The following is a 14,109-nucleotide window of genomic DNA, read 5'->3' as shown; positions in this document are numbered from 1 at the left end:
TATCCCAGAAGACGTCATTTTTGTTTTAAACATTTGTTAAATCAGCCTTTCTCTTTTGTCTTAAGAAAGAACAGTCTGCTGCTTGATCGCTTGACAACAGCCTTATTAGAAAATAGTAACAGCGGGGCTTATATTTCAGTACGATAAGTCTGTTAAATGGTCACTAGTCCCTCTATGTGGGTACAGTCACGGTAGCGAGACTCCTTTTGAGATACCGTCAGCTTTCCTTCGGATTTTAGCGTTTCCGTTGTGGCGTCTCTGCCAGGCTGTTCGCAGAGCTGGTACGCAGAGCGAGAGTGGGTCACCGCAGTCGGCCGAAGGCGGGTGTTGTGGGTGTGGGGGAGGAAAGGGGATGGGATGGGGGGAAGGGGGCGTGGGGTTGGTGGGGGGGCGGGAGGGGGGGGAATGGGGGGGGCGGGGGGGGGAGGGGGGGTAGTTCGGAGGTTACACTCAGGAAGCCAGCGAGGGGAGAGTGGGCGGGAATCGGGACTCCCAGTCCGGCTGAGGTGACGATGCTGCACAGCATGTTCAGCTACTCAGTTATCTGCAGAGAGAGGAAAGAAACCAAGACAAGACGCGGTGTTACAGTGGAAATTCTCTGTGTTCGGAAACCCTGATTTTTTTTCTTCCCCCTGCAGAAGGAGGCCATTCAGCCCATCGAGTCTGCACCGACCACAATCCCACCCAGATATCTATCCCCGGAACCCTAGCCAGCCCTCCTGACACTAAGGGTCAATTTTAGCATGGCCAGTCCAGCTAACCCGCACATCTTTGGGCTGTGGGAGGAAACTGGAGCACCCGGAGGAAACGCGCACAGACACGAGGGGGGATGTACAAACTCCGCACAGACTGTGACCCGAGCCTGCAATCAAACCAGGTCCCTGGCGCTGTGAGGTAGACGTGCCGACCATTGAGCGACTTTGCCGCCCCCATTGATAAGGCTCTTCATGGCCGTGAGGTTTGAAGGGGAAAGTGAAATTGTGCTAACGAAAGGGTGGGTATTGCTGCTGGGAGTGTTTCTTTGCCACGTCCTGGTCAGGACAGATCCAAGAATACCAAATTTCAAAGGGAGCAACAATTTATGCTGCCTGAGATAAGGGTGCTGATCGGCTGGCAAGGTGACTCTGACCGGCTGAGACATTATGGATAAAGTGCCGTGGGACTGGTGACCTCCCTGATGCTTTTGTTTCATTCAAAAAGGGTGCAATGCCTAGATTGTAGCTCCCTGCTGCATTCCAGTATATGGGCTGAGAGTTCCAGCCCATAAGTGGGGATTTTCCAGTCCTGACAGGCACCAGAAACTCCTGTCCAAACTCAATGGACTTTAGGTTGCTCTCCAGTCCCACCGGGGCCCATTCCTGACCCAGGCAGGACTGGAAAACCCCAGCTCATTCCCAAGTTGAACCAACTGTTGTAATTGGTGCCATACTCCTGGGGGGGTATGGGATGTTGTGTGCAATGACAATGTGGACATACAGATTTAGGCAGGCTTACCTCGACACTCGTACTTAAGGTCAGAGAAGTAGACGGCTTCCTGGGAGAAGACAAAGAGCCCTAGTCGGCCGCCCGCTAACGTCTTATCGTAGATAGGGCCAGAGTCAGCCATGATTTGCTTCCCTTCATAGACCACCACCCTATAGAGAGAGGAGCAGAATTGAGAATCCCACCATAACTCCCTTTCAATGTGACTGTTCCTTTATAGAGGAGACTTGCTCTGCCCCATTGTCAGGCTCAGTGATGCAATTGGAAGGAAATATTCATCATCACCTCCCCCCTTTGCTGGCAGACTTGTCGACAACCTTCTAGGCGATGTTTCACTGTCACGTTTCCAGTTTGGAAACTGGGTAGGTTGGGTTTTATGGGTAAGATGGGTATAGAGGGATAGGGACCAAAAGCGGGCATTTGGGACTAGCTTAGAAATTAAAACAAAAGGGCAGCATGGACAAGTTGGGCCGAAGGGCCTGTTTCCATGCTGTAAGCTTGATGACTCTGACTCTCTATGACTCGAGTTCTATGATTCTATTTAGACAAGATTGTATTGAATCTAATGGATTATAAGAACATAAGAACATAAGAAATAGGAGCAGGAGTAGGCCATCTAGCCCTTCGAGCCTGCCCCGCCATTCAATAAGATCATGGCTGATCTGTCGTGGCTCAGTTCCACTTTCCCGCCCTCTCCCCATAACCCTTAATCCCCTCTCTTATCAAGAACCCATCAACCTGCTTCTTAAAAATATTTAGCGAGGCAGCCTCCACCACTTCAACGGGCAGAGAATTCCAGAGATTCACCACCCTTTGAGTGAAGAAGTTCCTCCTCAACTCCGTTCTAAACCGCCTCCCCTTTATCTTGAGGCTGTGCCCCCTAGTCCTACTGTCTTTTTGGAGCGGGAAGAGTCTCTCCACCTCTATCCTATCCATCCCATTCATCATCTTATACGTCTCAATGAGATCTCCCCTCATTCTTCTAAACTCTAACGAGTACAAGCCTAGTTTATTCAGCCTCTCCTCATAGCTCAATCCCCTCAACTCCGGTATCAGCCTAGTAAACCTCCTTTGCACTCCCTCCAGGGCCAAAATATCCTTGCGTAAGTACGGCGCCCAAAACTGCACACAGTACTCCAGCTGCGGCCTCACCAATGCCCTATACAGCTGCAGCAAGACCTCCCTACTTTTATATTCAATCCCCCTCGCTATGAAGGCCAGCATCCCATTCGCCTTCCTGACCACCTGCTGCACCTGCAAGCTGGGTTTTTGCGACTCATGCACAAGGACCCCGAGGTCCCTCTGCACCGTCGCCTGCTGCAGTTTTTCGCCACGTAAGTAATAGTCCTTCCTACCATTCTTCCTACCAAAGTGGACCACCTCACACTTGCCAACATTAAATTCCATTTGCCATTTCCTGGCCCATTCGCCCAGCCTATCTAGATCCTTCTGCAGACTCTCCACACCCTCCGCACAATTTGCCTTTCCCCCAATCTTGGTGTCATCAGCAAATTTCGACACCCTGCACTCGGTTCCCTCCTCCAGATCATCTATATAAATGGTAAATAGCTGAGGCCCCAGCACCGACCCCTGGGGCACCCCACTAGTCACCAACCGCCAATCCGAATAGCACCCATTGACCCCCACTCTCTGCCTCCTATTTGACAACCAATCCTCTATCCACGCTAACACCCTACCCCCAACTCCATGTCCCCTGACCTTCTGCAATAACCTCTTGTGAGGTACCTTGTCAAACGCCTTCTGAAAATCCAGAAAGACCACATCCACCGGCTCTCCTCTATCCACTGCCCTAGACACATCCTCATAGAACTCCAGTAAATTTGTCAGACACGACTTCCCTTTAATGAAACCGTGTTGCGTCTGCCCTATCAAGCAATTCCCTTCAAGATGCCTCGCAATTTCCTCCTTAATGACGGATTCCAACATTTTACCTACCACAGACGTTAAACTAACCGGCCTATAATTCCCTGCCTTTTGCCTGGCACCCTTCTTAAACAACGGCGTAACATTAGCCGTTTTCCAATCTTCCGGCACTTCCCCGGAATCATTCACATTGGTCAGAGCACAAGCTGATGGCAATGATCAGTGAGGCGGGTACAATTATAACATTTAAAAGACATTTGGGCAGGTACCTGGACGGGAAAGGATCAGAGAGATATGGGATAAACACACGTAAATGGGTCTAGTTCAGTCTCGGAAACCTGGTCAGCACGGATGAGTTGGGCGGAAGGGCCTGTTTCCATACTATGTATCTCTGTGACTCTATGGTCAGTAATTTACCCGCCCACCATGGGATCGGAGAGGGTGAGGGTTGGACCATGGAAAGGTCCATTGATCTCAGGCGGGATTTTTACATTCTTGGGATGAGTGAGGCAGCAAAATCCCACCCAATGACTTTATGACATGGACTGACCTTTTTCACCCCACTCTGTATTCAAATAACATCCCACTTGCTGCCATTTTAATAGAAATATTAACCACTTCAACTCAGATGGCCTGATGCCTGAATGAAAATTTATCTTTTTATTCATTCAGGCAATGTGAGCATCAACTGGCTAAGCCAGCATTTATTACCCATCCCAAACTGTCCTCACAAAGCTGGTGATGAGCAGCGATCTTCAGTGTAACTGAGTGCCTTGCTCAGCTACGACTGAGGGCCAGAGAAATGTCATATGAATGTTTTAATGGTCCATCTGTCGTTTCCCTGCTGGGAATCAGGAACCTGATGATGCACAAGGATTCCTCCCCCCACCCCGTGTGTGAGCCGCGTGTCAGAGTGACAGGTTGTGTGAATCAGCAAAAATGACAACTCGGGATTTCCGCGATACCTTTAACCTGCCCCAAGGTGCTTTATAGGAATGTAATTAAGCAAGAATAGACACTGAGACACATAACGAGACATAGGGCGGGATTTTTCAGCCTTGCTCATCTTGAAACTGGAAAATCCTAGCCAAGGTCAACGGATCTTTCCATGGTTCACCCCCACGGCCTGCCACGTCACAATTCAGCAGGGCCAAACAACCTAACCCACATCTCTTTGGAGTGTGGGAGGAAACCGGAGCACCTGGAGGAAACCCATGGGGAGAATGTGCAGACTCCACACAGACAGTGACCCAAGCCAGGAATCAAACCCCAGTCCCCAGCACTGTGAGGCAGCAGTGTTAACCACTGTGCCGCCATCACCGAGACTGTCTATTTCCACTGCCCTAACATTGCCTGATGTCACCCATGTCTCGGCTCATCGGCTGCTGAAGACCTCATTCATGCCTTTGTTACCTCCAGACGTGACTGTTCCAACCCATTCTTTGCTGCTCTCCCCCATTCCACCCTCCAGGAATGCGAGGTCAGCTTAAACTCTGCTGCCAATGTCTTGACTCTCAGCTAAATCCCATCCATCTTTCACCCTGCGCTCACTGTACAGCTGTGGCTTTTTGTCAATCAATATGTCAAAATCAGGTCCCTGTTTCCAAACTCTCCGCAGTCTCGCTCCTCCTTTTCTGCATAATCTCCTCCAGTCCCACAACCTTCCGAGATATCTGCACTCCTTTAATCCCAGCCTCTTATGCATTCCCAATTATAATCGTTCCATCATTGGTGGCCATGCCTTCACTTGCTGAGGCCCCAAGCTCTGGCATTCCCTCCCCAAGCCTCTCCACTTTCTACCTCACAGTCTGCCTTTAACTCCTTCAAACCGACCTTTGGCCAAACTTTTGATCATCTGATCGGATACCTTCTATGTGGCTCGGTGTCAAACATTTGTATTCTAATATTCCTGTGAAGCACTTTGGCATAGTTCCTGAAGTTCAAGATGCTATATAAGTTGTTGTTATATTCATACATTGCCACACCAGAGTTTAAAAATGTTGTCCTTTTGAACTGGAACTTATTTCAGAGCTGTCCCGCCTTTCACCTGTCCTCTCCCCATCTCTTTGAACTTTTTTTATTTTCACAATAACCATCCTGCTTTCTTCCACCAGCAATCATGGATTCTTCCTATCTCCGTCATTCCTGCAAATGTGTTTCAGATCCGAGCGAGCCAGAGCCAAAAATGTCCTCTTTGTTTCCCTTATGTTCTTTAACTGGACATCCAAAACTATTCTCTGATTGCTGGCCAATGGACTTGTGAAATAAGGTTTCCTCTACTTACCTTCTCAGAAGTCTGACAACACGTATCAACCAACTCAAGAACAGCTTCTTCCCTGCTGCTACCAGACTTCTGAGTGGACCTACCTCGCACTAAGTTGATCCTTCTCTACATCTTAGCTATGTCTCTGACATCATTTGAGTAAAATCCTTCTGTGCCCTCTCTCCTTCTTCACGGCAAAATTGTTAACCAGCTTACAGAAAAGCTAGGAACAGACCAGGCCGTGTCTCTCCCATCGCTGTATAATGTAACTTCCTAACTTTAATCCCCTCCCCTTTGCATTTCCAATGTCCCAGATGTACATAGGATTTTCCAAGGACTCTCTCCTGTTCCTGACCAGCAGTCTGGCTACAATGTGCTGCTTACCGGATGAAGCCTGTTTTGGGACGATGGATGAGGTGCCATCTGTAGGCAGTGTAATCCTTCCAGCCAACATTCTTGGGGTCGTGCCATAAGGTTCGTACCTGAAACACAAACAGATTCATACCAGCGTCAGAGGAGAATGATCCACGGGAAATGCGTTTCCACTAAAGCGGCTTCGATTCGCTAAGCTTTGTCCATCTGTTGGTATCACCGGCTTCCCAGAAGGCTGGCGTATCATTCATCTGAGACTGTAACATCTGTTTTGTGTTGTGAATTATACTTTTTCCTTTTAAAATAAACCACATCTGGGATTTTCTGCCTTCCCTACCCCCACTTTGCGGCAGATGCAGTGAGCCATTCATATCTCCGTTGACTTCGATGAGTCTGGAATATCCATTCAGTGAGAGGGGCTGGAAAATCCCTTTTAAGTTGCTGTTTGTGAGTCCTTGGTACTGGATGGCTGTTATTGGGCTGATTGGAAAACTGGTGAATGAATGAGGGAGTAGTTGAGGTGAATGGTATAGATACTTCAAAGGAATCGAGCAGGAGGATATGTTGACAGGATAGGCTGACGTAAGGTGAGAAGAGGCTCATTTGGAGCAGAAACATTAGCATAGATGTGTTGGGCCGAATGGCTTGTTTCAGTGGCGTATATTTTGTGGAATGTAACCCTTTTCTCAGGCAAAGCTGGTGAGTAAACAGACACGATGGTTTGATGGTGAGGGACACGAGGGTTTGACGGTGAGGGACGCGAGGGTTTGATGGTGAGGGAACGAGGGTTTGATGGTGAGGGAACGAGGGTTTGATAGTGAGGGACACGAGGGTTTGACGGTGAGGGACATGAGGGTTTGATGGTGAGGGACACGGGGGTTTGATGGTGAGGGACACGAGGGTTTGATGGTGAGGGACACGAGGTTTGCTAGTGAGGGACACAAGGGTTTGATGGTGAGGGACACGAGGGTTTGATGGTGAGGGACACGGGGGTTTGATGGTGAGGGACACGGGGGTTTGATGGTGAGGGACACAGGGGTTTGATGGTGAGGGACACGAGGGTTTGATGGTGAGGGACACGAGGTTTGATAGTGAGGGACACGAGGGTTTGATGGTGAGGGACACGAGGGTTTGATGGTGAGGGACACGGGGGTTTGATGGTGAGGGACACGAGGGTTTGATGGTGAGGGACACGGGGGTTTGATGGTGAGGGACACGAGGGTTTGATGGTGAGGGACACGGGGGTTTGATGGTGAGGGACACGGGGGTTTGATGGTGAGGGACACGGGGGTTTGATGGTGAGGGACACGGGGGTTTGATGGTGAGGGACACGGGGGTTTGATGGTGAGGGACACGGGGGTTTGATGGTGAGGGACACGGGGGTTTGATGGTGAGGGACACGAGGGTTTGGTGGTGAGGGACACGAGGGTTTGATGGTGAGGGACACCGGGGTTTGATGGTGAGGGATACGGGGGTTTGATGGTGAGGGACACGAGGGTTTGATGGTGAGGGACACGGGGGTTTGATGGTTAGGGAACAAGGGTTTGATGGTGAGGGACACGAGGTTTGATAGTGAGGGACACGGGGGTTTGATGGTGAGGGACACGGGGGTTTGATGGTGAGGGACACGGGGGTTTGATGGTGAGGGACACGGGGGTTTGATGGTTAGGGAACAAGGGTTTGATGGTGAGGGACACGAGGTTTGATAGTGAGGGACACGGGGGTTTGATGGTGAGGGACACGGGGGTTTGATGGTGAGGGACACGGGGGTTTGATGGTGAGGGACACGGGGGTTTGATGGTGAGGGACACGGGGGTTTGATGGTGAGGGACACGGGGGTTTGATGGTGAGGGACACGGGGGTTTGATGGTGAGGGACACGGGGGTTTGATGGTGAGGGACACGGGGGTTTGATGGTGAGGGACACGAGGTTTGATAGTGAGGGACACGGGGGTTTGATGGTGAGGGACACGGGGGTTTGATGGTGAGGGACACGGGGGTTTGATGGTGAGGGACACAGGGGTTTGATGGTGAGGGACACGGGGGTTTGATGGTGAGGGACACGGGGGTTTGGTGGTGAGGGACACGAGGGACACGAGGGTTTGATGGTGAGGGACAGTTGGGGCAGTGGTTACCTGTCCACGGGTGTTCCCGGTGTGCCAGAGTGCGTTCCGCAGGTGCTCTCCCCGGCCTGTGGTGGAGTTGACCACCTTAAGGGAAACACCAGCGTAACCATGCGCCTTGGAGGGCTTCTCCTCCCAGTAGGTCTGGGTAACTTGCTTCCACATCACCACATAAAAGCGGCTGCTGGACTGGTAGCCAAAGACGAAACCGGCGTAGTCATCATCTCGGTCCGTGTTAACGTAGAAAGTTCCGCTGAAGTCGATGGCGTTGAACTGGTCGAAACCTGCGGATAATCAAGGGAGACGGTTCTCCTCAGAGCGATCGCAACTCAGCAGTAGAAGACAATCGACAACGGTTTCATGGCCATCAGTAGATTCAGAATTCCAGATTTTTTTATTGAATTCAAATTCCACCGTCTGCCGTGGTGGGATTTGAATCCAGATCCCCAGAACATTAGCCGAGTTTCTAGATTAACAGTCTAGCGATAATACCACTAGGCCATCACCTCCATTATTGGAAGAAGCTTTAATTAGTATGAGTTCTGAGGTCTTAGGTCATAAGACATAGGAGCAGAATTAGGTCACTCGGCCCATCGACTCTGCTCCGCCATTCAATCATGGCTGATATTTTTCTCATCCCCGTTCTCCTGCCTTTTCCCCATAACCCCTGATCTCCTTATTAATCAAGAACCTATCTATCTCTGTCTTAAAGACACTCAGTGACCCGGCCTCCACAGCCTTCTGCAGCAAAGAGTTCCATAGATTCACCACTCTCTGGCTGAAGAAATTCCTCCTCATCTCTGTTTTAAAGGATTGTTTCTTTAGCCTGAGGTTCTAGTTTTTCCTACCAGTGGAAACATCCTCTCCATGTCCACTCTATCCAGGCCTCGCAGTATCCTGTAAATTTCAATAAATCCCCCCTTATCTTTCTAAACTCCAACAATTACAGACTTAAAGTCCTCAAATGTTCCTCATATGACAAACTCTCCATTCCAGGGATCATTCTTGTGAACCTCCTCTGGACCCTTTCCAAGGCCAGCACATCCTTCCTTATATATGGGGTCCAAAACTGCTCAAAATACTCCAAATGGGGTCTGACCAGAGCCTTATCTAGCCTCACAAGTACATCCCTACTCTTGTATTCTAGCCCTCTCGACATGAATAACATTGCATTTGCCTTCCTAACTGCCGACTGAACCTGCACATTAACCTTAAGAGAATCTTGAATAAAGACTCCAAGTCTCTTTGTATTTCTGATTTCCTAAGCATCTTCCCATTTAGGAAATAGTCTATGGTTCCATTCCTCCTTCCAGAGTGCATAACCTCACACTTTTCCATCTGCCATTTCTGTGCCCACTCTCCTAATCTGTCCAAGTCCTCTGCAGCCCCCCCCTGCTTCCTCAATACTACCTGTCCCTCTACATATCTTTGTGTCAGCTGTATGCTTAGCAACAGTGCCTTCAGTTCCTTCTTCCACATTGTTAATGTATATTGTGAAAAGTTGTGGTCCTAGCATTGACCCCTGAGGCACACCACTAGTCACTGGCTGCCATCCTGAGAAAACCTCTTTGTCCCCACTCCCTGCCTTCTGCCAGTCCTCATGATCTTGGCATGATTGCTAATATCCAATATTCCACTCACTAAGCAGTGGCCAGACACTTTGGCCGGTGCGAGGTGAATTAGACACCAGGTAGGCCTCAAGCCTTGATGGCCACTGACACGGGGAACAGGCACCTGAATCATCTCAGACCAGCTCCTCCTTATCACTCACCAACAGCTAGACCAGGGTCAGAATTGGCTGTTTGCAGGAGCTCCTTGCCCTGGTTACGCACGACCCAGTTTGGATCAATCTGCGTCGTCCCCTTTGGATCCAGGTGGACCATCTGGAACTTCCTCAGGTCAGTCTCACTGATGGCGCTGTTCTCAGGACACACGTCGTAAATGTCCGGGATGCTGTCGTTGTCAAAGTCGTCCTTGCACGCATCCCCTCTGCCGTCACCTGCCAGGAGCATTCAAAAGGGGTTAATTCCCGGTGCGCAGACCAACCAGCTGAGAAAGAGGAGGCAAAGACGCAAAGATGGCACATCGTGTAGGTCATGTGATTAGAAAACATTAGGCGAGACATTTAGGCTCCAATCAGGGTCATTCCTGGGTATCAAACAGTATGGGTCAGAGGCATGTCGACCGATGGAATCTTCCGGAAGGCGGCCTTGCTCGCGTTTGCCATCCAGTCAAGGATGGCAGGTTGGTTTCTGTGATATAAAGCCCAATCAGAGGGCTTGTATCACTGGCATTGCCTCCAGCGGAGGTGGACAATGCTGAAGCAGGTAGGAGGGCACTCCAAATTGGAGGGGCCCTTGGAAACCTTGTAAAGGTGTTAAAATTCGGAAGTCCACAGGAATCAATGTGAACAGGAATGCCCTCCACAGGAAGGACTATGGTCAAGGGTGTGAGCTTCTCACCGTTGCAGCCCCTTCATGGAGGGCAACAGGCTAACACCCTGATGCCCCTCCAGGCACCCCACCAACTGCAGAGTGGCAGCTGGACCCCACCCCTACCATTCGCACACCCAGCCCCCTCAGTCTTGATACCATTAGGGCCCACCCCCTTGGCAGTGCCCCATGCCCGATGGGGAGGAACCCCCGGACATTGTCACTTTGGGCAGTGCCAGGGGGTCAGGCTGGCACTCCCAGGGTGCCCATGCCCAGGGGGCACCAGCACCCCCCCCCCCCCCCCCCCAACTTTCACTCAGTAGAACCTGGCCACCAGCTCTCCGCAAGTGGGGAGCTATTGTAAACCCCACTGGAGTGAACCAATCCTGGCAGGGGTTTGGGGGGCACAAGGGGAGGGGGAGAGGTGGGGAAAGAGGCTAGCGGGCCTGGAGACTTTGTCCCGGGCCTATTAATGCTATTCAAGTTATATCAAAATTCTCATTAACATAAATTAGGTAGCACTATGACACCGGAAATCCAGCCCTGGGAGACATGCGGAGACCGTGACCCCCAGCAGTAAGCTCACAAAATGACCCCCGCTAGAGTCTCCTGGCCCACTGTGCTACAAAAGCAGCGCAGCGGGGGTGGGAGAATCGCACCCCCCCCAAGAATATTCAGAGGGATATTTCAGTGATTTCATTGTTTCTCTTTATTCTTCCACAGGGTGTGGGCATAGCTCTGGACCAGCATTTCCCCTGATCTGAGATGCTCGGCCATTTCAGAGTCAACCACATTGCTGTGTCTCTGGAGCTACATGTAGACCAGACCAGGCAAGAATGGCAGATTTCCTTCCCTAAAGTGAACCAGGTGGGTTTTTTAAACAACCGTAATGTTTTCCTTGGTCACTATTACTGAGCCTAGCTTTACATTTCAGATTTATTAGTTAATTTTAAATCCCTCCAGCTCCTGTGGTTGGATTTGAACCTGTGTCCCCAGAGTATTAGACTGGGTCTCTGGATTACTAGCCCAGTGACGTTACCCCTACACCACCATCTCCCCACATGGTGTAGAATCCTTATTTGCATGTTTAAAGGGACCCCGCACCTGAAACAGGCAGCTACTCTGGGCACACACCAGTGGGATTTTCCCAAGGACAATGAGGGATGGCAATGCATGTTGGCCGAGTTAAACACACTCAAATCCTGTAAAAGAATTTTTAAAAAACATAGCGTGAGAGTGTTAATCATCATCTACCGTCATCATTCTTGAGACTGGGGGCAGCACGGTGGCACAGTGGTCAGCACTGCTGCCTCACAGCGCCAGGGATCCAGGTTCGATTCCTGGCTTGGGTCACTGTCTGTGTGGAGTTTGCATGTTCTCCCCGTGTCTACATGTGTTTCCTCCGGGTGCTCCGGTTTCCTCCCACACTCCAAAGATGTCGGGGTTGGGTCAATTGGCCATGTTAAATTGCCCCTTAGTGTCAGGGGATTAGCAAAGGGAGGGCCTGGGTGGAATTGTTGTCAGCGCAGACTCGATGGGCCGAATGGCCTCCTTCTGCACTGGCGGGATTCTATGTCGCTGGGTCCACTGAGACATCGATAAAGGGGAACTCTCACCATCAGAGTCGACCTGGTCAGGGTTGGGGACGAGTCGGCAGTTGTCCCTCCCGTCGGGGATCCCATCATTGTCATCGTCAGGGTCGCAGGCGTCCCCTTTGCCATCCTTGTCATGGTCGGCCTGGTTGGAATTGGCGACGTACGGGCAGTTGTCCAGGTTGTTTTGGTGGCCGTCCTCATCAATATCCTCGTTGTCGTCACATTGATCGCCCACCAGGTCAGAGTCAGAGTCTTCCTGCAGGACGGTGTCACATCAGTAACCATCATTACTGGGAAAAGTCAGAGTCCCTTCACCAAAACCCCTTTATTAACAATTCCAACAGCAGTACACAGAGTGCTCGCAGTCAGCAGTCTACCTTTGGGAGTGCCAGAGGAACTGACACGCCTGGTTGTATACAAGGAAAAGACTCCCTGATAGGCCCAGCTATTGACTCCTTAATCGGGGAGTTCCTATTCCAATTGGCCAACCTCAATGGCCTGATTAAAATCATTACAATTACATAAAACAGAAAGACGTGCATTTATCTAGCGCCTTTCACAACTTTGGACCACATTTTATCAGCGATTACGCACTTTCAAAGTGTGGTCAACTCAGCAGCCAGTTTGTGCTTAGCAAGCTCCCGTGTGACAATGATAAAATAATCTGTGTTAGTCTCTGAGGGTAAGTATTAACCAGAAGAACTCCACTGCTCTTTCTCAAAATATTGGCCATTGGATCTTTTACATCCAACTGAGGGAAAGCAAGGAACCTCTTTAAAATCATAGAATCTCTACAGTGCACAAGGGGGCCATTCAGCCCAGTGAGCCTGCACGAGGACAATCCCACTGAGGCCCTCTCCCCATTACCCCATGCACTTACCCTGCTAATCCCCCTGACGCCAAGGGGCAATTTAGCAAGGCCAATCAACCGAACCCACACATCTCTCAGCACGGGAGGAAACCCACGCAGGCACAGGGAGAACGTGCAAACTCCACACAGACAGTCACCCAAGGCTGGAATTGAACCTGGGTCCCTGGCGCTGTGAGGCAGCACTGCCAACCACCGTGCTATCATGGTGCCCACTTGTTTAATAAGACAGCGTCTCTGACAGTACAGCACTTGCTCAGATCAGCATGGGAGTGTCAGCCTGCATCTTTGTGCACTGGAGTAAGACCTCCTGGCTCAGAGGCAGCAATGTTATCAACTGAGCTACAGCTAACAGATAATCAGTTAGTCTGCTGAAGTTTCGACAGTAAGGCAGATGTTGTTCTTGTGGTGTGGGCATTGCTGGCACATCAGTTTTTGTTGCCTATTCCTACTCGTACTGAGGGCATTAAGAGCCAACCAAGGAGAAGGGTCTGCCAATGTCCACCACATCACCAGTGCATTACACGCCCATTCTAGGTACAACAGCGTCAGCTAATGTTTATTCTTACCTGGTCAGGGTTATGCATAAGTGGGCAGTTGTCACACATGTCTCCAACACCATCCTGATCTGTGTCTCTCTGGTCAGTGTTGTAAACGTAAGGACAGTTGTCATTCTCATTCAAGATATCTGTTGATATCAGAGGAAGATTGTTAAGGTAACAGTGACAGCACTCAGCAGCTCAACATACAGATTCAATCAGCTCCATGTTTAAATGTTGGTCCATCCATTAACCTGTAAGATCCCATTAACCTCACACTCTGTACAAATATGGCTTAAATATTTTTTTGAGGGTGGTGCGGTGGCACAGTGGTTAACACTGCTGCCTCACAGTGCCAGGGACCCGGGTTCAATTCCCAGCTTGGGTCACTGTCTGTCTGGTGTTTGCACATTCTCCCCGTGTCTGCATGAGTTTCTTCCAAGTGTTCCGGTTTCCTCCCATAGTCCAAAGATGTGTAGGTTAGGTTGATTGGCCATGCTACATCAACTCTTAGTGTCCAAGGCACTAGCAGGGTAAATACCTGAAAGGGTT

General features: G+C 50.2%; 1 protein-coding gene across 1 annotated transcript in view; it reads right to left on the bottom strand.

Annotated features, from left to right (window-relative positions):
• Positions 1-529: 529 nt before the first annotated feature.
• The window catches only part of LOC145351145 (thrombospondin-2-like), a 65,273-nt gene continuing 51,693 nt past the window's right edge, over positions 530-14,109 (bottom strand). Inside the window, exons 16-22 of the mRNA XM_080200813.1 lie at positions 13,588-13,706; positions 12,172-12,406; positions 9,895-10,122; positions 8,136-8,407; positions 6,014-6,111; positions 1,495-1,634; positions 530-544 (exon numbers count right to left, since the gene is read on the bottom strand). Of these exons, the coding sequence (XP_080056939.1) occupies positions 537-544; positions 1,495-1,634; positions 6,014-6,111; positions 8,136-8,407; positions 9,895-10,122; positions 12,172-12,406; positions 13,588-13,706 (1,100 nt within the window). The 3' untranslated portion in view covers positions 530-536. The remainder of the gene's footprint in view (positions 545-1,494; positions 1,635-6,013; positions 6,112-8,135; positions 8,408-9,894; positions 10,123-12,171; positions 12,407-13,587; positions 13,707-14,109) is intronic.

This window comes from Carcharhinus amblyrhynchos, chromosome 12 (assembly GCF_965287045.1).
Source record: "Carcharhinus amblyrhynchos chromosome 12, sCarAmb.v2.hapA, whole genome shotgun sequence".
Classification (NCBI taxonomy): domain Eukaryota; kingdom Metazoa; phylum Chordata; class Chondrichthyes; order Carcharhiniformes; family Carcharhinidae; genus Carcharhinus; species Carcharhinus amblyrhynchos.
This window is presented reverse-complemented; position numbering and strand designations above follow the sequence as displayed.